At 36.9% G+C, this 26329-nt stretch overlaps 1 protein-coding gene across 11 annotated transcripts in view; it reads left to right on the top strand.

The window, feature by feature from the left end:
* The window catches only part of ANKFN1 (ankyrin repeat and fibronectin type III domain containing 1), a 152351-nt gene that overhangs the window by 63340 nt on the left and 62682 nt on the right, over window positions 1–26329 (top strand). For 10 of the 11 annotated variants that reach the window (XR_013940721.1, XR_013940722.1, XR_013940723.1 and 7 more), the window contains 5 exons: window positions 4039–4173; window positions 9396–9597; window positions 15476–15686; window positions 19924–20118; window positions 21599–21712. Coding sequence is in view for 6 of the 11 variants with exons in the window: in XM_080561187.1 (XP_080417313.1) it covers window positions 9412–9597; window positions 15476–15686; window positions 19924–20118; window positions 21599–21712 (706 nt within the window). In the remaining 5 variants the exon portion in view is untranslated. The other variant, XM_080561191.1, reaches the window with a different exon arrangement.

Below are 26329 nucleotides of genomic sequence, written 5' to 3'. Positions count from 1 at the left end.
CACATCTATGACTGATGAACTGGGAAATATTCGTCTTTTTTATGAAAATACTGAATACTTCTGTGTCTCTGTGGATAATAGGTTATTTGCTATGGATTTGGATCAAGAACACTGGCTAAAGGAACTAGTGAAACAGTAAGACTCAGATCAATGTCCTTGAGGAAACGCAAGAAACCAGGGAATAGGACAGAGAATTAACAAATTGGCCAAAGAGTATGTGTGAAAGATGATAGGTAAACACAGAGCCAGAGGGGCAGATATTGCCAAAACCAGAGCTGGAATTTACTACGGTAGTTTATGTATATATGAAACTTTGCAAGAAAGAATAAGTGAAGGAGCAGAGCAAGATACAGCAAGATTTACTGGCCTGTCGGTGGGGTAGGGCTTTCCCCTTCCCACAGTATGCTTTTGGCTGTGTGGGGGTCGGGGGGGGGGAAACAAAAAGAAACCACAATATTTGGTTTCAGGGAACACTTTAGCCACCTTCTTAGTCACAGATTTCTGAAATGAGAGAGCAGAGTTGGCCTGCCCGTGCTGCTTTGGGAGGGAGGCCAGAGAACCTTCTTCCCAGACTGGTGATCTGCCGGGCTGCGTTGCCTGATCCCAGCTGCAGCAGTGCATGGAAAGCCAGGCTAGATGTCTGAGGAGCGTTAGCTTTTCTCGGGGGACTATTAACAGCCTAAAATACAGCTTTGTCTCTAAAAGTGATGAGTTTTGCCATCAACCGACTGGGAAGTTAAGTCAAGCTCCATGTGAAGCTTTAAAACTCCAAATATTTGAGTGTTTCTCAGGTCCAAACTTCAAAAGCCATTTCTGGACTCCACTGGTCTACTGAGTGTTTTTCACTCCATGTTTTTCACATGGAGTGGAAATGCAAGGAGATATAAAAGAGGGATGTTAGATTCTGTATAGGGAGGATCTCCTTGCTGCTGACCTACCATCTGCAATTAAGTGTTGGACAATGTTTGCTAGGGACAGTGTAGTAATAAAACCCGTGCGTGGCTGCTGCTCCATGGACACCAGGCTTTTGAAGAACTGGGTGAATACTGCCACCTATTGATTGACGAGATGAAAATAAATGTCTCCCAGCCACCCTGTGAGTGTGTACAGAAGAGTCTGCGAGTTTATCACCCTCCACATGAAAACAGCCTCCCTCATTCCAGAAATGTTACCTGTCTCCAGAAGAAACTACCAGTTTGCTAAATGGAATAAATGGCCAGTAAAATGTGCTGCTTAGCTGCTAAAAATATCTGTTGTGTATAAAGCTGAGATTAATATAGGGTAAATATTTTGGTAAATGTGCTGGTTAATCAGCCAGTTTGCATGGTTTCTTCAAATGAAATGTATTGCTAAACTAGCATCTTCATAATAATAATATGCAGCTTTTGGAATAGTAAAAATAATAGCTTCTGGAATCAGCTCATGGTGTGTGCTACAGGTAGGTAAACTTAGAGTGATCAAATATGGAGTGAAAATTTGTCACAAAAGGTTGTTTAAATAAGTAGTTTTAGTACAGCAAACCAAATTTTCTGCTCAACTAATTAAGTATGAAATATAGGCAAGTGAAACAATAAATGGCTGACATCTGAATCGTCTCCTGGAGTCATCAAAGACTATGGATGTGCAGGTTTCTGTACAAGATCAGGCTCACAGGTCTGCTTACATGTGTTTTATCGTAAACACAGGGAGTTGTTTTCTGGAAATCTTTGAGTCTTTTCCATTTCCAGAACTACACGTAGGTAGTTGGATACATGGATACTTGGACTTGGATACATTCAGCCATCACTTTTAGTAACTAATTTCTTGTTTTATCATTCGGTAAACTTACGATTAACTCTCTTACCTTACTGAGTGTTGTTTTTTGTCTTCTGGCTTTTGAACACTTTAACAATGAACCTAAATCTGTATGACAGGAAGATTAATGATAATGCTTACTTGATATAAACAAAATATCTTTTAAAGATCTTGCTTGAGCAAGAAAACGTCTTGTATTCCACTATTCCACTAAGCAGTATTTGGGTAGCAATAGAGAAGTGCTAAGCAAAAGGCAAGCACAAAAGTTCTACTTTCTTCCAAGCTGAAAGGAGAAAGCAAAGGAGAGAAGGGGGAGTACTGACACACAATGAGAAATTGCTAGAGAGTGTTTAAGAATAGATTAGTTCTAGTAAACAAATTTTAGCTTTTTCTAGTGAAAACAGCTGGACAGTGAGAATTTCCTCATGAGAGAGTTCCATAAACGGGTTGATGCAGCCCAAAAAATGCTATTGGAGCTTTTGACTCAGAAGCATCCCTGTTCAGGACAGCACTGACAATGGAATTTCTGTGCTTTTGTTTGACTAATTTTACTTATGCTTAGACACTTCAGATTTTCGGCATTTTTTTTTCTCCAAGTAGTATCCCACTGTTAAAGTGGTATTCAGGGGTTTCGAAAGATTTCCAGTCTTTCTCATTTTGACAGGGAGCAGTAACCTCAGTGAGCTGTCCTGCAGACTGCTGACTAACGATCCTCAGAAACAACAGGACAAAAGAGGCAATCCTCTACACTTCAAGCTTGTGATTGTCACTGCATAGGAAATGTAATGTTGCATGTAGCATATTTTCATAGCACCTTGTGTCAGCTGCAGCACTTGGACTGTGGATATTCTTGTCGTGTGTCTTTGAAGTGGATGTATGCATGTTTTCAGACATGGATATATCTGTATATATATTAACGCATAGAGAAAATATCTCCCTCAAAAAAGGACTCATATCCAGATTGATTTTAAAGGTATAGAATAATAAGTATACTATAGAATAGTATAGAATAAAAAGTATGGAAGTTCAAGTCCAATGAGAAATCAATGTCCAGGGCCAGATTTTAGCTTCAGCTATTTTTGCAAAAGGATGCTATTTGGAATGGACCTCTTTAAAAACAATTAAACAGACAAAACAAACAAACAAACAAACAAAAGCACCACAAAACAACATCAAATAAAAAACAAACAAACAAAAACAAACAAAGAAAAACCACTCTTCTGTAGATGGCTATGACAGACCCAGGAATGAGAATGTCAATTTTTTTCTGCTGCCAGATATTAAACAGGAGTGTTCCAGTTACCTGAACCCAGTGGACTGTCCGGGGAGATTAATGGTTTTCTAGATGGTTTAGATGGTTGTTTACTTTTGTTCATCACTTACATTATTTTTGGAATTCTGAGGCTGTGTGAAATTCCATATTCTGACTTTCTAACATCTTTGTGGGTTTCTGTGGGATTCATTGTTAGTATTTTTTGCCCAATTGTAAAAAATGTGTATTTTGAAATATCACCATTCTACTGTTTTGGAAGGTGTTACCACAGATATATTAATGTTACAGGATCTCTTTTAGCTGAAATGTAGGCATCAGTAAAAAAAAAATTCTTATTCATTTAGTAATCTTTTTTTCAGCATAACTTGCTCAGGCTGTGAGATTTCAAATGATCTTGCAGATGTCCCATAGCTATGGATATGGTTGCTGCTTTTGTTGCTATGATTGCAGACAGCTGTACTGGTAGCTTGCTTGAAGAAAGAAGAAACAATACATCACATGCAACATGCATTACTGGACAGACTGTAGGACCGTGATTCTTTTTTTCCTTTTATTGATTTAACATAAAACTAACTGCTTTAAGATGGCTACGTTAATGCCTTTTTGATCATAATTTATGGCAAATTAATTACAATTGCAGTTTTGTTTACTCTGGAAGTAATTATTTGTTCTACTTGCATGCTGTGCTGCCGATCAATTTTAAGGGATGCAACAAGATAAAAGCATACAGAAGTCATGGCATCTTTGAGTACGGAGGCAAGAGCTTTAGATATTAGTCATTCCTATAGCTGCAGAGGTAAAACAGTATAGAGTTAAGGCACCAAATATTCCAGATACTTTACCTGTGATACAACACTATTTGCTTTAAATACTGTTTTGCTCTGAGAGCTTGTCAGTCATCTTGTAGTTCAGTAATAGCTACTAATACCAATTGCTAGCAATAATCTTTTCATTTCTGATCATTCATGCAGTATAAGGAAGAGGTTTACTCATTCTGCCCAGAGGCTGAACCAGCAGAGACAGCAAAGCCAATGTGATTCATTAAATGAAGATACTGGACAATTACCACCAACTTGTTCATATTTTGCCTTGGATAGCCTAAGCTGGTAAGTAAAATTAATTTTTAACACATATATTCTTAACTATTAGTTCAAGAATAAAATTGTTTAATAAACATATTTAAGAATATGTATAGTGTTGAGTGTTTTCTTGTCTGTTGCTTTCCTAAGATCTGAAGGTAATTCTTTTACAGCTATGCTGTGTCCATCTAGTTTACCTGTCTATACAGCGCAGCATGTTTGTGCCACACGAAACAGACAGTGATCTATAATTTAGACTTTTTTTTCAGCAATCTGATTTTAAAAGGACACGAATATTATGTGAGTACTTACCAATCAAAAAAATGCTTTTACAAGGAGAACATATTAATATTTATTTTTGAATTTGACTTTTAAAACACCCTGCTGTTAGGGAATGAAGAGGTTACTTCAGTGCTTAGAAGTGGAAGTAGAAATCTGCTCACAATGATCAAGCTACTGCATGTGCAGCATGAAATGTGTGTAGGAAGACTTCTGTCACTGGTTTGGTGCATACTATAACAGGGTGGTAGTTATGCAGATGAGACTGTGCTTTGGTGATTATTTCCAGGATAGTATAGTAACTTTCCCCAAGAATGCAGGTTATTTATTCCTGGAACCACTGCCATAAGCCGCCCCCCCCCCCTTTCTTTTTTTTTCTTTTTTTTTTTTTTTTAATTTTTGGAAATGCAAACTACTGCCAATTAACAACCAGTTATAAGGGGAGCTGCTGCTGTTAGTCTGTATAGTTCTGGCCTTTACTGAGAAACATAGTAAGATGCTTGTTGTAGTTCAGGACTTGCTATGAGAATGCTTGTGAGACCGCATAGGACTGCTCTGAACCATACTGAGATCTCCTTTCTCAATTTCATTTTGACCTGTGCTAAGTATTTGCAGAGGTTTCCATCAATGAAAATCACAAATGGGTCCATTCTGGACGTCACCTGTTTCTAAACTGTTTGTCTGATGTACTGTAACAATATTAGTTGTCACAGTGATATATCCTCAGGTCAGGCATGTTTCACTGGCAGAATTTGTTATTTCAGTGGATGCATGTTTTTGGATTTCACCTGATTGGTGATGTGAAGACTGTGTCCTCGCATCGGAGTGGGGAGGGGGTCAGGGGGCATGAATTACTTAAAGGAGCATAAAGCTGCTCTTACAAAATGGCTTGCACCTATAATAATGAAATGCCAACATCCAGTTACATAATTCTGTTGCTTTTTTTTTTTTTTTTGAAGTTGATATGTCTTTGTTTTCCTTATTTCTTATGTATTTTACTCCTGATTTTACCCTATCTCATTTCAGTTGCTCCCCCAGGAGTCATTTCTACAGCTTAATAAGATCATACTTAAAGAAAGTTTTCCAGAATATGCAGCTTACATTTACCTTTCCTTTTTTCGTTCCATACCTTGTATGTGACTAGAAAGTATGTTAAGTATTATAATCTTCAGCAATGTTTTGCATCTTGCTGTTTCAGTGGTCAAGAACGCAGTGCATTTGTCTTATGTTATGTCAGCACTTGCTTTGTTTTTTGTCTTTATTCCATGCATTGCTTCAGGGTTCTGATGGTTAGCATACAAAAAATGCATATTTGTATTTTTCAGGTAATTTCTGGTGCATCGATTCCGTAGTATTGTTGAATAGCTGCAACTCTTACAGTGTTTATCTAGCTTCTCTATACATTTACCTGCTCTTGACTGCAGAAAAATTAAAAAAAAAAAAAAAAAAAAGATTTTAAAAGATTCAGTCCCCTTCTTACCTTTATGCTAATCTTAAGGATTTGCTTTGGCTCTGTACTCAGAAATCTTCGCTTCATAATATGGAAGCCATATTGTAAGAGTCCTTGGAAGTCATTGTTTAGATGGTTAGTAATGCTCTGTTGTTTTCCTCTGAATATATACATCCTGTTTCTTTGACCAGATCAAGGTGGGAAGGACTTCACTAACCCCTAGATTGTAATGTCTGGAGTCAAACTAAGGTTTGGTACAGTCAATGTGACCGGTAGTCCACACCATGGTGAAAAGGCCTGAGCAGACTTGGTATTAAACTGCTGCTAGGCTTTTCAGGGTTGGAGACATAGGCCAGCAGCCCAATGATACCTAAATTTATTTTGGTCCTGAGACAACGGCAACCTTGTGGAGAACTATAGCATATTTAGAAGTTTCTTTTCATAGTATGCATGTTGAAATGGAACTGACCTGCAAACTGAATTTTGAATGTGTACTGGGAGATGTGATTATCAAACCCTCAGATTTCTTGGAAAACTGTTCAAAGACTGAGAGGTGTTTTATTCTCTTAAGTTAAATTCTCCTCCTAAAAGAAAATGTTTCTGTCAAGTTGTTCTTTGTAAATAAGTCTCTTCAGTGACTCTCCTCTCCACAAATAACTTAGGGACTTGAAGTCAATAAGTATGTAGTTTGGTCCAGCAAGATGTAATAACCTAGGGTGGACTGATAAAGGCACAAGCTGTGTTAGCTTTAATGACAGGTATTGTTGTTTGGTTTTAGTAATACCACAATAAGTATGAGAAGCCCTACTAAGCGCGTAAGCCTAATTTATTTAATATAAACTTACTAAATGTCTACACAGCTTCTCAGTAAATTTCCATATTGGCCTGTGGGCTTTATGGAGAGGTTCCAAGCTTCATTATGTAATATTATGCCACTCAGAGGTACCGAACCTGTTGCTTTTGGTATAAAAAATAAAATCCCATAGCAAACAAAGTAGTGTATGTTGAGGTATGTTTGAATTAGGTATTGGATGGATCTACTTGGCTTTTTAGTGCATGTCCTGATGACATTTAAGTTTGCATGGTGAATGTAAATGGTTCTCTCTCATACGCTCTCGTAAGTGTGATAATTTGGTGTTCAATAACTCCACTCTTGGAATCAAATGGCTTTGGGAAATTGAAACTTTCTTTACAAACGTACCTATAATATTAATTGGCCTGTTTTTGTTTACAATTTGGGACTGATTCTTGAACATAGTTTATTGATGAAAAGAAGTTCTTGGTTGATGTTAGCTTCACCCAGGTGAAAACTAAGGTAAGAGGAGGATAAGTTTGTGTTGGATAATCTGTAGTTCTATATGAACTATGAGAGGGTTACTCTGAAAAAGGTATTATTTTTTGGTAAATTGCTGAATTTCTTAAAATGGAAATAGTGTGGAATAGTCAAAGATGAAGTTGCTTTGGTAATCTGCTATTTTTAAAGCTTTAAAAATAAATATCTGAAAATAAATTGTATTATTGAAGCTATTTTAAACAGTTGCATGTGAATGAAAAATTTTGACCATTTTAAAACACATTTTATTCCATGCTTATACTTTCAACTTATTCCACTGATACGACTCTAAAACAAAAGGCTGCCTTCAAAGGTTGTCCAATACTGAAACTCAGCACTTACCGGCAACTTCCATGTGGTAAGGTCTAACTTACTTTGATTCCAGAACATGGTTCCAAATAATACTAGTGCTCCTTGGAACATTTGTAAATTGGTGATCTTAATTCTAGTGTTTGCTCTAGGTGACTTTAACAAGCACATTCTCATTACAGAGACTTTGATCAAACATATTTCCCTGTGTTTCTTGGTTCCCACTAAGCCTTTCTGCCTAGTCTATGCAGGCTTATTGTTGGGGGCAGTGAATAAAAAGCTTCATGAGGAGATGTCCTTGTAGTCACTGCTGAAACACATGTAATAAAAGGCAGGATGAATTGAGTTACTTGCGTGTGAGCCTCGCTTTACCTTTTCTCCACAAGCTCGGAGAAAGAACAGTCCAAAATCATCCTAGTACTGCTGCTCCCTGAGTCCCAGAGAGCTTGTTTCTTACTATATCCATTTTTGCACATTAGTTTCATGAATGCAACTCACACAGCATTGCTGTCTTCTGATTGCACGCACTGTTATAATTTAGCAAAATTTTCTCATCACATATCACAAGTATGGTGACTTGATTTCTCTTCAATGCCCCATGAACTTGGAGAGTATATGAGATTACTTGTCCTCAGATATTTGTTTACTCAGGATGTCTGCTTCACCACTGTTTGCAAATGAGAAAGGAAGATGTAGATGACTTATGAGACCTGGGTGGTGTATTTAATCTTAGGAACCAATTCATGCCAAAGAGCAGGTCCAACTGCAGGGTGAGTATTTAGTAAAGAAAGCTTTTATGATTGTAAATAATAATTAGACTCTAGTCCTGCTGTCTGGTTTGCTCACATGCAGGCTGAGAGACCAGAACAACAAAGGCACAGAATTTGTATCATAGTACAAAGAATCTTAAGCTTATTTCCAGGAAAAGATAGTTTGAAAGAGTAGCCAGGTTTACTGTTAAAACTGTGACATCTTTGATAGAGATGTTCTGCCTTGGAAATCCGTACATGATCTTGGCAGGGAAAAAGGAAATGTGAAGAAATTGTGCATTTTTGTCACTTTTTCACTTACAGACAACCCTGAGGATGGAACTCAGTTCCTTCAGTATGGAACTGTAAACAGCAGCACTCAGGATTCCAGATTATTTTAACTGTAAAATATAGCATGTAAGGTCTTGGTTTGCAGTACCCTGAACACTGTTTGGCCTTTGGAAGTTTAAAGTAAAAATCCATGTATTTCTCATAATGCCTATAACAGAACCTAAACAGCTTTTCTTTCATTTATTTGCTATAACTTCATGCTTTAGGAGTCCTGGTTACAGAGCAGGTTCTCCCCTGACAAATGTTCAAAACTCTAATAACAAAAAGTGGTCTCTGTAGCAAAGAACTTTCAGCCACCTGTCTTGCCCTGGTTGTGCTTGTGTCAAACTTAAGTCACTTGACCAGTTCAAAAATTCAGTAACCTGATGTATTCCCTTTCGGTTACTTCAGTTTTGTTCTGGCAAAATACAGATTATGTACAAGTTATCCTAACAGTATAGTAACATTTACAAAGCCTGTTTTCTGCATTACCAGAACGCGCTCTGTCAAGAGTCCATTTCCATCATTAAATGAAACTTCTTACAGAAATTAGGGAATAGTTCTGAAGTGGTCTATTTTTCTATCCTTAATTCTCCTTTGCCATAGATATCCATGGGACTAATTCCTTAAAGAGCGAATTGCCATTGAAAAGGCCTAGAAATATGCTTTCGAGTGTTCTAAAACTGTGTGTGAAAGAGATTTTTGCCACAGAAATCTTGCAATGTGTTTCAGTGATACAGTTCTGATCAATGACATTAGTGTAGCAAAACCTTGTTAAACAGCTGTTGTTTTCTTCTAGGAACTACTAGGTGAAAATGACACAGCAAATGCATAATTTAAGTCTCCTCCAGACTAAAAAGAACAGCATGCCATCTTCTCCAAATGCTGCAAAGCGGTTGTATCGGAACCTGTCAGAGAAGCTGAAGGGGAGTCATACATCCTTTGACGAAGCATATTTCCGAGCTCGATCAGACCGGCTCAGTCTCCGTAAGACCTCAATGGTAATTACTTGATATTTATCAAATTGCCGGTTTCCTTCCTATTAATCTGTACACTTCTCATCATCTGTCTTTGCCTGTTCCCTGACTAGTGCTGTACATTCTTCTCAAATTTAAAATGATGATCCTGTGTCTGACCTTCCTGAAGGCTGAAGAAAGGCTGCCTTACATTGGTGTTGCTTTATTTTAGGGGTAAGGCCTTAGCATTAAGGTTGGTCACAGACTGTGATGGTGTTTGCTAGATAAGATAGTGAGAAAGATTACACAACAAGCAGTAAAGCGTGGGTCCTCTACACTAGTGACAGAACAGAGCCAGGCATCCTAGTGCTGGTACAGGAAAACATGTAAGCACCTGCTGGTCTTAACATTCAAGAGCACTCCTATTTATGCCAGTGCTGGTAAAATTACACAAAACATATCACATAGATTTTGAAGAATGGGATGTTCCTGAAATAATAACAGTACAAGATCAGTGCACATCAGAATTTTTTATATTTGCTGGAGCAAGATGAACGTGCTGTTGATATTGCCATAACAAAATAAAGTTTCCTTTTCCATAAGTAGGAAGAACAGACACATCCTTCAGTCTCTCCACTAATGAAGGGCAAGGACCTTTGCATAGTAGCTAACAGCTGTGCTCTTGTGGCAGTGTGTTTCCAGGTGCCTTTAGTTTGGAGATCATTTGAATTTGGACCTCTATTTAAATGTGAACTGTGGGAAAAGATCTCTTAGGTCATCTTTTCTCGCTACTATCCTTCTTGCCTTTTTCTTTTGAATTGCAAGTTTGTCTGTAACTGAGTGAAATTTAAAAATAAACTAGCGCTGGGGACCATGCCAGAGCAGACTGACATGTAGACTGAATGAATGCCAGTCTGTTAGCATATCTTCTGACCAGTGTTTCTCTAAATACACACTTCTAATTATGTATTTCTTCAAATATGGGGTCTTCTGTCATACTTAACTGATGAGAAATGACAAATTAGGATAGCCCAACGACTGAGGAGCAGCACATTGATGAGGCTTGAATCCTCTGCTATCAACAGAGCTATTTACTTACAGTCCCACTTCTCTTCCCTTAGGTGCAGACCTATCAGGCTGTGGAAGTGCCTGTTCAACCAGTCATAATGAGGAGAATCAATTATGCATTGCTTTTTTGATGGTAGTTTAATGGAATAGAGACTTCAGTTAACGTTTTTCTCTCAACCACTACACTGCTGTAGGAGTGACACAGCTTTTGTCACTGATGACCTACTGTGGGCACAGGCACCACTAGGTATTACCAGTCTGGGGTCTGAGCTGGTGTCTGCAACAGTCAATGAATAGTCTCCCGTTGAACTCAAAAGGCTTTGAAAGCCATTCTGTCTATTCTGCCTAGTTGTTTTTTTGTTGTTGTTTGTGTGTTGTTTTTTTTTTTTATAGTTTTCTCTGGAAATAAATGGCAATGAAACAGTCAGTGAAGGGGTGGAAATATTCCAGGTCAAGCTGCTAGCTGTTGTATTTTCTAATCATTGAGTTTCTGTGGTATAGAGGCAAGTCAGTGACTAAAATCATGTCTCCAGACAAGTGAACAACATTTGTTAGAACTTGTTTTCTTTCAGCTTTGGCTAGTGAGGAGTTTTCTTTCCATTCTCTCTTGCTGTGCAACACTTTCCATTCAGTAAATTGTTGTCTTGCTGCAGACATAGCAATGTCCCAAAATAGCTTTATTCTTGAACTCATGTTTATCAAAACAAGACTTTGCAGAAACTACTTTAACGTTTTTTCCAACTCCAGTAGCGCATAGTGGACTTTTTCAGGCTAACCTAGAGCAAATATCTTGAAAGGGGTACTTCATTTTAATTAAGCTACATAAGATTGCATTTCTAAACACTCCAGCACTGAATCACTTACTGGAACATAGTTATTACTTACTGCAAAGCAATACTGTAGTTCTTTTCAGTATATACATTTGTGCACTAGTGTAACACCTAAATAAATTAATCACATAGCACAGCTGTCTAGCTAATGATTAGGGCTACAAGACTGAGTTAAGGAAAAAGAAATGTGAAAATTGTCCCTAAACTATACCTGATCGCTTTAAATGTGATTCAGTTTCTCTTTGAGTTCAGTGGTTTCATCTTTTCAGAGCAGAATAAAATTACCTAGTAGATGTAAATGAAGGCAGAAATTAGAAGGTACTTTTAGTATCTGTGATAATATCAACTGGACTGAAATCGAGCACATGGGACTAAATACGCTACATCTTACCCCCATTTGAATTTCTTACCCCTGGACTGTAAACGTCTGAAAAATGTTGCAATTCTAGAGTCTTTTATATAGAATATGATCAGCTTTTTGCAGAAAACAATATAATCTTCAAACATGTTTTTGTTATCTGTGTGAAAGCAAATAGTTGTGGAAGAGTGAGTGAGTACTGTAGAAGGTTTTCTAGGCTTGGAGAGCTGGGCTTGGTGCAGGCTTCCAAATGGGGCAATTTACTAGCATGGCTGAAAACGTGGTAGGTATTTTGCTGTCTCATGAGGACGTTTTTTGACTGAAATAAGTCTGCTATGGTTAGATGTGTGCTACTATGTCGACAAGGGATACATGAATGCCTAGTTAGAAACGTCATATCACAATTCCATGTTTTTACACTCTGAAGTTACTAGACATGCCAGCATATTTTAGACTATTGGTTGCGTCTGAATTGTTCATTTGGAAAATCTGATATTTGCAATTTGGTCTCAGAATTGTTTGCATTGGATGAAGTAGGTTGTAAACTTCTTGCTCTGTTTCTTTTTTAAACGAATGCAGCCTTTTCAATCAGATTTCTAATGAAATGAAGAAATAGAAATTCTCTTGTATCTTTGCATTTTTGGTGAAACATTCTTGCCAACAGATTTGCTGGCAAGAGTATTTATAAGGAACTAACTTAAGCATGTGCTTAGATTTGGTTCAGCAAATGACTTAAGGAGAAAACTTCAGAAATACTTTAGTTATTTGGTTTGGCAAGCAAAAATCTGAAGATGCATTCTTAAAGACATCTAGGCAGGTCTAAATCTTGACAAATAATCCAAAAATAACAAGTCAAATCGAAGTTTGGAAAATAATTTTACAGGAATCATTCAGATAGGTAAACTCTTCTGTTAAAGTATATGTAAATATTTGGAAAAGGACCAAATGCTTTTGTCAGCCATATCACTGAGTTAATTTCAGCTGCAATGCTGATTTTAGCTATGCTTTTATCATTATTATGTAACAGGTTTTTGTTTGATTTTGTATAATGCAAGAAATTTCTGATATAGTACGGGATTTATTGAGTTTCACACAGAATTGGAAGTAAAGCCACATAATGGTATTCAGCACTTACAGTAATGTTCTACAAATGCTTCCTCATTTAAACTTTATGCACAATCATAAGGTCAATTAAAAGAGGATGACTATTCTGATTTCAGAAAGGGGAGAAATTATGCATGAACCCACTGCCACAGAAGTGAATATTTGATCTGAGACATACCTAATTTCCTGTCCTGAACTCCCACCACAAGGCTTTCATTGATTAATATCATCAGTGCTACCTTTTTCTTCTACTCCCCAGCTGTTTGCCAGTGTTTCCTTAAATGAACTTAACTGATAGAAATGGGGACTAATGCAGTCATTCAGTTTACTTCAACCAATTCACTTTGTAGTAAGCTATCTGTGAATTCACTCTTAAGTAAATTTTTCTATCTGTGATCAATTGCAAGAGTAATATGATTTTGTTTGCTTTCTAATTGCATCAACATGGATATGCTTCTGAAGCATAATTCCCCCTTTATTTCATAATACGACTGTATAGGAGAAGTTCCAAAATCAGTAAGAAAAGAATTTGAAATGGGCGTAAACTAAGATGAAATTAATGCTTTTTAGAAGGTAGATAAGATAAATATTTTTGGAGAATTGGTGAATATATTTTGCTTTTCTAATCATTCGTATGAAAAAAGTCTTTCACTTCACAGTTCTGTATCCGTAATAATGAAATTTCAAAGAGCAAAAGACCAGAACTTTTACTCCTTCTTCCAGAGTGAGTTACCTTTTCTATTTAATTGTTCAAAAGGTAGATTTCCAAGTCTGCAGTAGTCTCCTTAGGTTCAATTTATTGTCGCACAGTTCATTTCATCCTCAAATATTCCTCTAACATAGGTGTCTCATTTCTCTATATTGAAAATTTGGGGTACGTCTTATGTATATTTACTTGTTCTGCTGATCCCTAATATTCAGCATATTAAAACTTCTAAGGTAACATCATTTTGCAATTTCTTACTGTGATATGAATACTTCATATGCAAAGCAGTAGACCAAAAGTTTACTGTCAGGCCTCAGACAAAGTGTTTAAAGACATTTTTAACTTCAAGCTCAACTGAAAAGAACTGAACAAGTTCCAAATTGTAGCTGTGGACTCAAGTTTTCGGAACCACTTGCAAACCATTAGTCTGTGTGTTTTAGGAGGAATTGAAAGATTCCTCCTAAATTCCTCCTGTTGCAGGAGATCAGTGCTCTATCAGAAAGTATTGTTTCACTGAAGGCAGAACTTAGGCAGAGGAATGCCAAATAAAATTGCATCAATTTAAAGGAAAATGAGGTGTTTTAATATGGCTGAAATGTTAATGTCTAATCACATTAGAAGATGGTTTCAATTCAGAGATTAGTTTGTATCATTAAAAACATATATATTATTGTATAAGAATTGTCACTGTGGTTCTTCCATTGTGGGTTTCAGGATACAGGAAACTAGCTTACATAATGTATCTGGATCACTTTGTCCCTTATGTATACAGTTGTTTAATGTGCCTGCTGGCACGATATGCCTACATAGATCTCAGTTCCTTTATGTGGCCACATGCTGAGCCCTCCTTGCTTAGCTGGGCCTCTTGCTTCTACTAATTCTTTCTTAAGAGGAAAAAAAACCACCACACTATTGGGTAATTATGGCAATGGGGCGTTGGGAAGGAATTTAAAGAATCTTGGCAAATAACATGTCATTACTGTAGGCTCCAGAATGATGTTCTCATAACAGAAACCTGCAGGCCATGCTACCCTCCTGCACCTGCTTCTCCCCAGCTCATTTAAGAAATGATAGGTTTCTTTGTATTTATGGTTCTTTTATATACTTGTCATCAGTAAGGAAAAAGGTTCAGTGGATCTCTCTGCTTGAGAGCTGCTGCCATGTATGTTCTTGATTTTGCTTGCTTCTATGCTTATATTCTCTGCTGTTCATACACACTTTTTCTGAACATGCTTACTGGACAGTTATTTTATTCAGTCTCATTTCTACTTTATTTAAAGATGATGTATTTCAAAGCTTCTTCCATTTACAAGTTAAATGCAAAAACATAAGCACCTAGAAATGACTGAAGTGTTGGAGTGAACAGTACCTGTTAATAGCTTACACTGCACCTGTGCAAGTTTTTCTCCAGAATGACTTATTTGATTTGAATTTCGGTTACTTGGGTTTGTATGCCCCAGATTTTAACTTTAAATTTAGAGATTGAAAAAATAAGTAGCCCAACACCTTGTCAAAATCATAGTCTTTCTTCCAGTTTCACATCAAAAACATATAATATTTCTTATATGGTTCAATTACAGGACAGGTTTCTAAATAAGAGCGAGTTTGTTTTGGATTTGTTTGAATCTCGTCTTAATCTTACTACAGCCATGAACCAAGTTTAAGTACACAACTCTAGAGGCAGAGCAAGTTCAGTTTTGTTGCAAACAATTTCCATATTTCTATCTGAACCTAGGATGGGGCTGAAAGTTCAATATTTTATAGTAATCTTTCAAAACTCAAATTTTCCCAATTTATTTTTTAAAATACTGACACTTGAAAAGTTCTACTAATTTTTTTTTTTTTAATGGTACACAGAATTTCCAGTGCAATGAAGCTATGTTTGAGGCCGTAGAACAGCAAGATCTGGATGCTGTTCAGATTCTTCTTTACCAATACACACTGGAGGAACTGGACCTGAACACACCAAACAGTGAAGGACTAACTCCATTGGATATTGCCATTTTGACAAACAATGTCCCTATTGCTCGGACTCTTCTACACGTTGGGGCAAAGGAAAGCCCACACTGTAAGTAAAGTACACATACCGAATTGGTTTAGATAATTGCCTGTAAGAGATTATGTTTGCTATTGTTTTAGGAAATTAATTACATTACACACAAAATCTGACTGGTTTTATCATGAAGATAATCATACCAGCAATAGCACCACAGTGCTCAAGGACATTTGCAGAAATATCTCTTTGTTGAATGTGTGCTCAGCAGATAGTTTTTGATACACCAACTGATCAGTCAGGTTGAATTTATAACCTAATGAATGGTGGGGCAGCTGAGTTAATATCAACGCTGAGAAGAAATCTTTAAAAATATGGAAACAGGTACTGAGTGAGTGGCTGATACAAGATCATGGCATGAAAATGGAGATTGTAATCCAAAATGAAAGGATTATGGGTTATCTAGGCTATGGTTTATTTTGATTATTTTGGTCTTGGTTATGCTGCCTTCAGGAGAATTATTGTGTTGAAATCTATCATTTCCATTACCTCAGATTCCTGCTCATAACTCCTCATCCCTGGTCTTCAAATGGACTAAAATTGTAGTCAAATGAGACTTCCAAGTTCTACAGAACCAGAGGATATCTAAGCACAAAATAGGCCTTCACGCATTACTGGAATACCATTGTTGCTTGTAACTACATATTGTAGTTATAGAACTATCCTTTGTATTCCTTCATGGGCATTTTTATGCACAATTTGTGGGCTGGAGGGTGACTTACCAACCCAATTAATCAACCGTAAACCATGACACAAACTCTGACGCCTTACTTATGTCTAAAAATACACCAATGTATGCGAATTTGTTTCAAACTGTCAATGCCTATATTTAGGACATTCCCAGCAAGGCTATAATGAGACTGTGTTTGAGGGGTTCGGCCACTGCAGACTCTGCCATTAATTTGAAGTTAGTTAAATTAACAACATTTAGTGCTGGCATGTCAATCTCAGTGCTCCAGGAAATTGCACCTTGAGGCTACTAACATTGCCAGTTTTTTCACTGCAGTGTGTGTGTGTGCGTGTGTGTGTGTGCTGAGTTTTTTTGCCAGACCCTCAGTGTTGGTACACCTTTATTGCTTTTCTATGTCCACAGCACTTATATTATCATTTATTCTGGCCTCCTTTAACCTTCCCTGGAGATTTTTGCATAGTGTAGCTGCTCAGTGAAAAGAGTTTTTTAGCTTTATATTTATTTGTTTATTTTTCTGTCATGGTTCATGACTGAGGCTTTAAAAAAAAGTGTGACAGCATTTAGAGTACATGATTGACTGCTGAAGCAACATTCATTAACCATGACAAATCTAGAGGAAAACACAGTCTTGAGTGTTCTAAACAGCAGTAAAAAAGACTAAACTAATTTTTCATTGACCTCATCTGTAAATAAATGCAGTCTGATGGCGAGCAGGGGCAATCATAAATTAGTATTCATTTCCTGTAATTAATGCAAACATGCCTATGAACACAGAGAATATGAATACATAACCACCTCATTTCCATTTCAAAATATACCCACCAAATTTCCACTTCACTTATCTTGATTTTTAGCTTTTCAGATTGAAATAATGGTTGAAGTATTCTCAATAAAAAGCAAATGATTTTGTATTTGTTGTTGGTGGTGGGTTTTTTTTTTTTTTTTTTTTTACTTTAATGATTTATGATTGCTACTTAAGAGCAAAATGCAAAAAGTTGTTTTCAGCTCTCAAAACAAAGGTCCACAGCAACTTCGTATGTGACTTAGTTCTTGTGGAACTGACAGTGGTCACTTTTTCTCTAGTCTTTCTGCTTTGCTTTCTCTACTAAACCAAACTTGTTAGAATTAAACCCATTCTGTTTGTATGATATCGGGCCTTCAGGAACATGATTCAGCACCCAGCAGGAGCACTTTCATTTCTCTGGTGAGTGAGTGGTGAGCAATTGAGAAAGACTTCTCCAGGCTGAGTAGGATGGGGGGGATTTCAAGGTAAAATTCTGACTCACACCAGTTTTGGGACAGGACACAAGTATCTCTTAATCTGATTAAGTGATTGCGTAGCACAAATGCAAAGACCTGGGAGACTGCAAGGTAAAGAAATTCCCCATTGCAAGTGTACACTGAAAGCTTCCTACAGGGAAATCTCTGGCATCAGTGACCAGTGACCCAGCTGAAATCTCATTATAGCCCCAAAGCTGGAGAAAGGATCTGAAGGAGAGAGAGTTTCCAGCTGTATCACCTGGACTGCTGCCTGCAATAGGCAGAACAGCAGATAAAGCAATAGAAAGTAAAACTATGATCTTCATTTCCACATGGAACTCAGACTGTATAAATCTTAACAAGAACCCAGAATCTCTTAAAGTAAGTAGGATCAGAAAATACAACATTTAGAATATTAATTTAGCAGGGAGGAGGCAAAACTTTTGCTATTGTCAAAGTCTACTGTTATCAATCTTTTCAGTTATCCTTATTCATCATATGTGGCTAGTCTTATTCATGTGTCTGGCTAGTCTTATTCATGTGAACCTAAATATAAATTAGATTAAAATTTCCAGTGGCTGATTTGACACATTTCCAAGACCTGACAATTGTGGATCAGAGAGGAACAGATCCTCAGTGAGAACTTGAACCAATGCCAATTCACAATCACCTGAAGTTCTGGCACATAAAATCTCCTTTCTCAGTCCTGTTGTGCTATCAGATGTATTGCATGCTTATTGTAGGCATGAAGCCAGGAAACCCTGTCACCTTTGGCCTCCCAGTAAACAGCAGTTTTGAGGATACCAGCAGATTCCAGTAAGCCTGGCCATATGTCTCTGATGTCCATATGAAGAATGATCAAACTTCAAGAAGGATGGCTACAAGCCAGCTTCTGAAAGCAAAGTCTAAGAAACAAACATTCTTCAAAAACAACCTTTCGGATGTCAGAGGTGTTGAGTCATTCTTCTCTCTCCTCCTGTGGTTTTAAAGATCCCATGGCACTTTTCACATTAATATGTAGCATTATACTTAGATCTGATAAAACTCAGTTGTGATATTGTAATGAGAGACAGTGGGCAAAGTTAAAGCAAGAGAGGTTTAGACTGGATAAAGCAAACAGCTTTTTCACTATAAGGACAGTAAAGCAGTGGAACAGGTTGCCCAGAGGGGTTGTAAAGACTCCGTCCTAGGAAGTTTTCAAGACCAGAATGGGTAATGCCCTCAGTAACTTGGCCTGACCTTGTAGCTGGCCCTGTTTTGAACAAGAAGTTTGGTCTAGAGCTCATAAAGTGTTTTGATGTCAAAAGCCAGTCCGAGTATTAGTCCCTTATATGGCACAGTTTGATGTTTTCAGAAATGGTTACTGCTTGTCTTATGCAAGTAAATGATCAGTGCAGCCTGTGCAACACTGCTGCTGTTCCTATAAAAAACCTTAGGGAAACTAACAGCTTGCATGTCCCTAGACAGCAACACCTAGTGACTTGTACCAGAGAAGAATCTTGGATAAATAAGTCTTTTAAATTAAGACTATTTCAGAGTTCTCCTGAAAATTACCAGACACCAGAGAAAAGTTAATTTCTGTGATTTCAGAATTCCTTTTGTACATTATATCCTGCATATTGGACATCAAATCAGTTGTTGCATTTCTTCTCAGATTAAATAGCTTTACAAATCCTATTTTCTAATCTGTAAATAGATTTAAACAATTTCAGACAAAAAGCAATTCTGAAAATAGTGCTTGATTCATCACATTTCTCTATATAATCAAGGGGCTGGTTTAGGGCAGTTTTGTAGACTTGGGCTCAAATCAAAACTTTTTTATTTTGTAATCAATGTGATTGTCATTTTTACCTTTATATAGTACACAATAGTTCATACAGGCAATCTGGACTGCTAAATTTTGAATTAAAATTATTCTGAGCACTGGAGAATAACAATCTCCACGCGTCAAACTGCTCGCTATCTGTCAAGTCTGTCAGAGGACTAATTAGATATTACATGGGCAAAACTGAGGCACAAGAAAAACCTGGAAAGAGAACCATTGTTTCCCAGCCACAACCCTTAAGCATAAAATTCTCATTCTTCACTTTGCCAATTAGATCTCTCTTGTAGACATTTATATATTGTATGTGTTTATCAATAACCAGTACCAACCTCCAATCAAGCTGATGATAAAATATCTATTGGAAAGCAGAGTGTTCAAAGATTTGACCTTACGTGGGTTACGCTGGAATTCATAAGGCCACAATTTTGTTATGTGAGTCCCTCAAGCAATTTTTTATTTTTCCCTTTTCTTGGTAGTTGTTGACATGGAAAGCAGGTCAATGCATCTGAGTACATTGGTTCAGGAAGCCCAGCAGCGAGTTACTGAATTGTCTGCACAAGTGATGAATGAAGGCCTTGGTACAGACAACACAGAAAAACAGAAGCAACTAAAAGCATGGGAATGGAGATACAGGCTATACAGGCGCATGAAGGCAGGCTACGAGCATGCTAGTAAGTAGAAGAAAATAGTTGCAAAGTTCAAGACGAGAACTCTACAACTGAGAACACTGCCTTTGTTGAGAAAGGGTGCTCTAACTGATCCTCACAGCACTGCTGTGAAGTAGATGAGTGTTAGGATGGGAAAACTAAGGCATACACAATTAAATAGTCTTCCACAGAATGAGAAAGAAATTGTTGTTAGGACCAGAGAGGACCAAATATCTGAGAGCAGCAAGCACACAGCTCCTGAAGGGAGTGGGCTGTGTAAAACCGATGAGATGAGATCTAGAACTCTTGGTTCAGAATCTAATGATTCTGTCTTGCTTCTTTCACTTCACGTTTACTTCTGGATTTCATTTCATGTAATCAAAGTTTAAAATGGGACAATTAGAAAAAATATATGAATGTGGATAAAAAGGGAGGGGAACATTAGTCTCTTTTTGCTGTTGTTTTATTCTGATTTTTTTTAAACATTTTTGTTTTAAAATAATGGAGTTGTTCTAAATATTTTTTAAAAGGACTATTTTTTATATAAAATCATGAAAACATAATTTTATTGTTGGCATCTACATACAAATTTCATCAGTGTAGTCACAGATTTGGCCACTTTAAACAGTTCTGCAAGTGAGTCTACCCAAAGTAAATGTGAATTTGGGCCCGTGGGAAGGAGTAAACAGGGCTGAACTGTTTCACATTTAGATCTTTTAGCTTTATTCTATTAAATGAAATATAATCATTGCTATAAACATTTTTGCAGCCATCTCTATATATGTGTAATTACAAACAATTTTCTCAAATTTATTGTATTCTAATATCACTTCTTCAAGAGAGATGCAGTGCTCCTTGTATTAGACATTATATAGCAAATACAGCAGTATTGTAAATTCATATAATGACTTTTTTAAAATCGGTTCCAGCAGTAAGTAATGACATTGTTTGATTTTTGAATTGAGTCTGATTGATATTCTGTGAATTAAACATTTTTATTTTTCTCCAAAATGTTAGGCCTCAACTGACAAATGTATCTTGGAACTGCTGCACTGAAACATTTGTGGAATTTGCAATTTCTGCATCACAATAATGTAAAAATGTTTTCTGTCATTTAATATATTTGAGTTTGTTAGTGAAACCATAAAGGTTTAATTAGCTCTTTGTGGTTTTGTCCTTTCTCTCTCCTCCTACCCACCCCAAGAGATTTATAGGGGCTTTTCATTGACATAATTAGCATGAATCTGTTTTATTGGGTTACATATATGCAGGAAGATATTTTTAACTGAAAGGAGCCAAAAAGCATGATAGAAACAAATGGTGTCTGCAGCATATTGTTAGCAGGAGCACTAATTAAAATTCTCAAAAGGTAGAGAACACAAACACCTACAACCCAAAGCTCACAATAGCAGGGTGATTTTCAGTGGGTTCTTTGAAGACTCTGAAACATTGTTTGAATAGGATTTGTTGTGCTGAAGAGCTGATGTTTTCTCTTCTCTCCCAGGAGCCCCTGAGGCGCCAACCAATGTCTGTCTCATGGTAACAAGCAGTACATCACTCACTGTCACCTTCCAAGAACCTCTGAGTGTCAACTCAGCTGTGGTGACCAAGTATAAAGGTACTGGATTTAGACATCTTTCATTTACCTTAACAACCTACGAAAATTTGAGGGCCAAATGAGAAAGGTGTTTTCACTAGAATTTAATTATTTTCACAATAAATAGCTGTAGAAGTTGAATTATTCCTCAAAGACAAGATTTTATTAAAAAGGAAAAATAAATTAACCAAAAGCTTTCTCCTTGAGTGCTTTGAAGGAGTTTGCTTGACTTACTGTGGTTAGGACATCAGCTCAGTGACTGGATTGAAATGAGCCAGCTATAAAACACAGGCTAACTTTTGGTGCCTGTGGGCTTCTGAAACTGTGTGTATCCTTGCAAATGCCAAACCCACACCACCATTGCGTAAAGGAATGCCTCTGGAAGCTGAAACTTCTGGCAGAGGCATCATACAGCCCAACTAATTAGCTATTCCAGGGCTGCCACATCATTCTTGGAAGAGCAATACATATGGGGTGGCACCAGTTAGTTGCAAAGTGGAATGAATAGGAAAATGCTTTCATCTGAACAGCTCTGTTGAATAGCAAATAGTTGCAAAACAGAATTTCTCTTTCACAGAAAATCCCAATATTAAAAAAAAAAAAAGTTTTATCAAAGATTGAAAAAAAAAAGAGAAATTTTAAATTTTAAAAATTCCTCTTTAAAGGAACTTGCAGGTTTTCTAAAATATTTGGAACAGTAAGTTCTTCAATGTTAAGTGCAGCAACCAGCAGCCTTCATCTTCAGTAGGAGCCTGCATCCTTCCACAGGTCAAGAGACCTGAAAGCACTGTCCTGAAGATCCAAGGCCTTCTTTGTGTACTCCAGGGGAATTGGAGTGCAGAGCCTGAAAGAGCCTGAAATTATTTCCCACTGTGTCTCTCAATGTTTCCTGTTGTATCTGTTCCTTTGTATTAATAACTAAAACCTCATTGTTATAGGTATTTGTACCTTGGATTTCCATTCACATAGTAAGAACCATAACGATTGGGTCCAGATCAGTATATATCATGTTTCTGTGTGTAGGTGTCACAGTGATTGCTTCAACAGGAGAGATTCAGAAAGCTGCAGTCCATCAAGTGCCCAATAGTTCATGGAGTTCCTTTGAAGGCGGAACACCTCCTTCACTTCAAGAGTTCCTCTTGAAGGCAAACAGGCTCCACTGTCATCAGGCACAAGCACACAAAGGAGTACATGAGTTTATTTTGGAAAAGGCACATTCTCAATCATCTCTCCCTACTTCTGATCACAGATGCCAGTCATCGCTGGATATGCCCAGATATTTTTTTTTCATAATGCAAGGGGAAAAAACAAAAACAAACAAACAAAATGCCAGACATCACTAAAACCATCAAAGTGATTCCATTCCTGATAGCCTCAATAGAAGGGTAAATTACTGTATTACACCTAGTCAGCTGTGCAGTGCTGCAGGAAGTGTGATTTGCAAAAACATCAAAGCCCTTTAGGAGCTTAAATCTAATTTTCAACAATGGGTTGGGTTGCCAGGAAACTAAATTTCATTTAAGGGCTTCCTACTGCCTGATTTACCTGTGAAAATGATACTTGGGCTCCTGAAACACTTAAGTTCTCTTGAAAATATCAGCCTGCTCTTTGTGATATGCAGGTTTAAACAACCCTGAAACACTGTCCACATTCTTGTTACAATAAATGCTGATATTTTCACAATAAATGTTGATATTTTCACAATAAAGCAAATTCCCATATAGAGCTGATTTTTAAATCAGAATACTACAAACAGTTTCTAAATGTTGTGGTATTTTATCTTGCTTATTCATTTGGATTGTCTGTTTCGCGCCATGTCAGTTCTGTCCTCTTCTTAGTAAGCACAACATTAAGAGAAATTTAATCCAACTTGACCTAACTTTCTAATCAGACTAGGTAGCCTTGCCGTCATATTTTGAATTACCCTCACTGGTGATCATTTTATGCTTTATCAAGTTGACAGTTAGTTCTGCCAGAATGTTCTTTTTTAATACTTTATCCCAAGAGACTCGCATATTTATGGTTAGATAAAAAGAAACATCATTAATAGCTGCTTTTGGTGACTTTCGGGAATTAATTAAGCACTGGTTGTAGAATTGTTTATTACATTATGGAGTGAGATTGTGTGTGCTAGTTTGAGGGGTCATAAAAAGAAACATTCAAATGATCTCTTGTAGGAATGATTAGAACCAGCTAGCAATTACCCTGAAAGGAGAGCTTGATAACATTGTCTGAGGATCTTTTTAGTCACATGTATAAATCTCCTATACAAAAAAAAAAAAATCTAAGCATTTTGCTAATTCAGGGACAAAAATAAAATGTTAGGTTTTATTTTGCTCAATACTTTACCATTTATTTTTCTAAGCAAAGAAAAAATCAGAAGCATTTGTAGCAGTGTGTAGGGAATACCTGCTCATTAACGGAAGCTAATAATGTTCTTTTCTATGGACCAGAATTATAGGGGATAAAAACTGACATCACTTCTCTTCAGTTTGGTTTAGTTCCCTAAAAACATTGAGAAGCTGCCAATTCCTTTTTTTTTTTTCTGTAATTTTTTAAACATATTTTTCCAAACTTGCTCAAATGTCATTTAGAAATTAGGCTTGGAACGTTATCTAACTGTCTGTTATTTTCCTGTGTGTGATCTTTTCCCTTGTTAGCTGTATGACTTACAAATAATAATACAGGAGAATAATACTTTGCACTCACTCTCTAACCACTAAAACCATCTCACTTCATTAGAAGATTTAATTTTAACCACACACAGTGAATGAGTATTGACTTTGGTGTCCCAGCTGGATGGCAGTTCAGTGACTGCATTCTGTTGAGCCATTGCTTTAAGGAGCCAGAGTATTCTCTACTTCCTCTCCTGGATTGTTGTTTAATGTTGCAGGCACCATCCTAATGGCTCCCTTCAGTTTCCCTCCAGAGAAGGCTACAACGTGGTGGTGGCTGATGTGAAATGATTCTTATGTATATTGTAACTTAGTAAAGTGTTTTGAGGCTGGAAGCAGACAGGCATGCCATAAATCAATAATAATAGTAATAATCCACTCCATGCTACAGAAAGATTCAAAGCCAGAGACACCTCACTCCAGCCAGTTTTAGGAAGGATGTGAACCATCGCTATAATACTGAGAAGAAAAACCCATGCCCTTGGTTAATCATGCCCTAAAGCCAAACTTTGCATCCCATTATGGAAGTACTTAAGACCTGCTTTAGTTTTACATTTTTGTAAACACAATCAAAATGTTCTACATTAATATACAAAATAACACCACAGTTTGAAGCTAGGGTGAATCTTTTTATACAACATTTTGTTTAAAGTGTTGTGTTGTTACTGCATGATATGTTTTTACCCTAGAACTATGCAACAGTAACCATCTTGATGCAAAAAATCCCAGCAACAACATAATCTACCTAGGTCTAGTCTACTAATCTAGTCTACTTGACTCCTAGGAACATCTCTATTAGAGCTGACTAGTAAACACTTGGTAGGACTTCTAAGACCGGTTGTCTTTCAATAATGAGCCTTTCTGGGGTTCACAAGTTCCACACAACACATACACATAGAAAAATCAGTTTATTTAAAGGAACAAAATATGATGATAAGTAATTTTATTGCACTTATTTTCTATGTATTCTAAACCTGGTATTTATTTTGCTTTTACAGTCAGTAAGTACAGGTTAACCTTGTCTTATTGCGTACTATTTTTCATCAATTTTCCATTAGAAATAGTCATAGTAGTGGTCTGATCCCCAAGTATAGGATAAGAAAGAAAAATGGACACCATGTTGAACATTACCTACTGGGAAGGACCACTATGCAATGGAAAATCTCCATTTATATTTTATTTACAATTTTTAAACAAACATCTATATCCCCTTTTGGAGAAAAATGAAACAGCTTGTATAACCAAAGTTGAGCTAATTTATTTAAGAGCCTGGAACTATTTATGTTTGAAGAGAGAGGAAGACAGAAAAAATCTGAGACATGTTTGATGTAGCAAACAGAGCTGATCTTCTCTCTGTTTGGATGTAGCTGTGGACTTGGATGCCAAGTTATTTTCCAGATAGTGATGCTAAGCTGTCTAGGCTGCTTTAGCCCTTGTTACCTTTTTATTTAGTTTGTTATTTTAGCAGAATATTTCATGTTAGTCTGGATTGCCCAGCTGCCTTCTAGGATTTCTGTTGGATTGAAAGAAGATTTTCTATGTCAGTGTAGCTTTTCTAAAAAATAAGAGGCAGGCAGCTTGAATCAGGAAAGAGGGAGTTATGTCTTGCTTAAATTTTGACAAAGTCACTTCCTGCCTCCTTTCCTCCAAGGCAATTGTGGTTCATTTCAGAATTTTTTGCTTTAGAGTAACTTAAATTGTCTTTAAATTACTGGTTCACTCCTAGTTAGAAATGCATTAGCCTCAGTATGTTGCTATAGGATGGCCACATGATGTGTGTTGGTTATAGGCAAGTACTTTAATCCAGCAATTTGGTGCTATCATTGGAAATCTCAACCAAAGGATTAAATGAGCCACCTTTCAATAAGGGCCAACAACTGAGATTATGAGATGAGGAAATTCGCCAGGTTGGGCCTGTAGGATATGTGTTCTGTAGCTCAAAAAAGTCAGTATTTGAGATTTT

The sequence above is a fragment of the Anser brachyrhynchus genome (genome assembly GCF_964034855.1).
Source record: "Anser brachyrhynchus genome assembly, chromosome: 18".
Classification (NCBI taxonomy): domain Eukaryota; kingdom Metazoa; phylum Chordata; class Aves; order Anseriformes; family Anatidae; genus Anser; species Anser brachyrhynchus.
The sequence above is the reverse complement of the archived record's forward strand: the minus strand, read 5'-3'. Positions and strand labels throughout refer to the sequence as shown.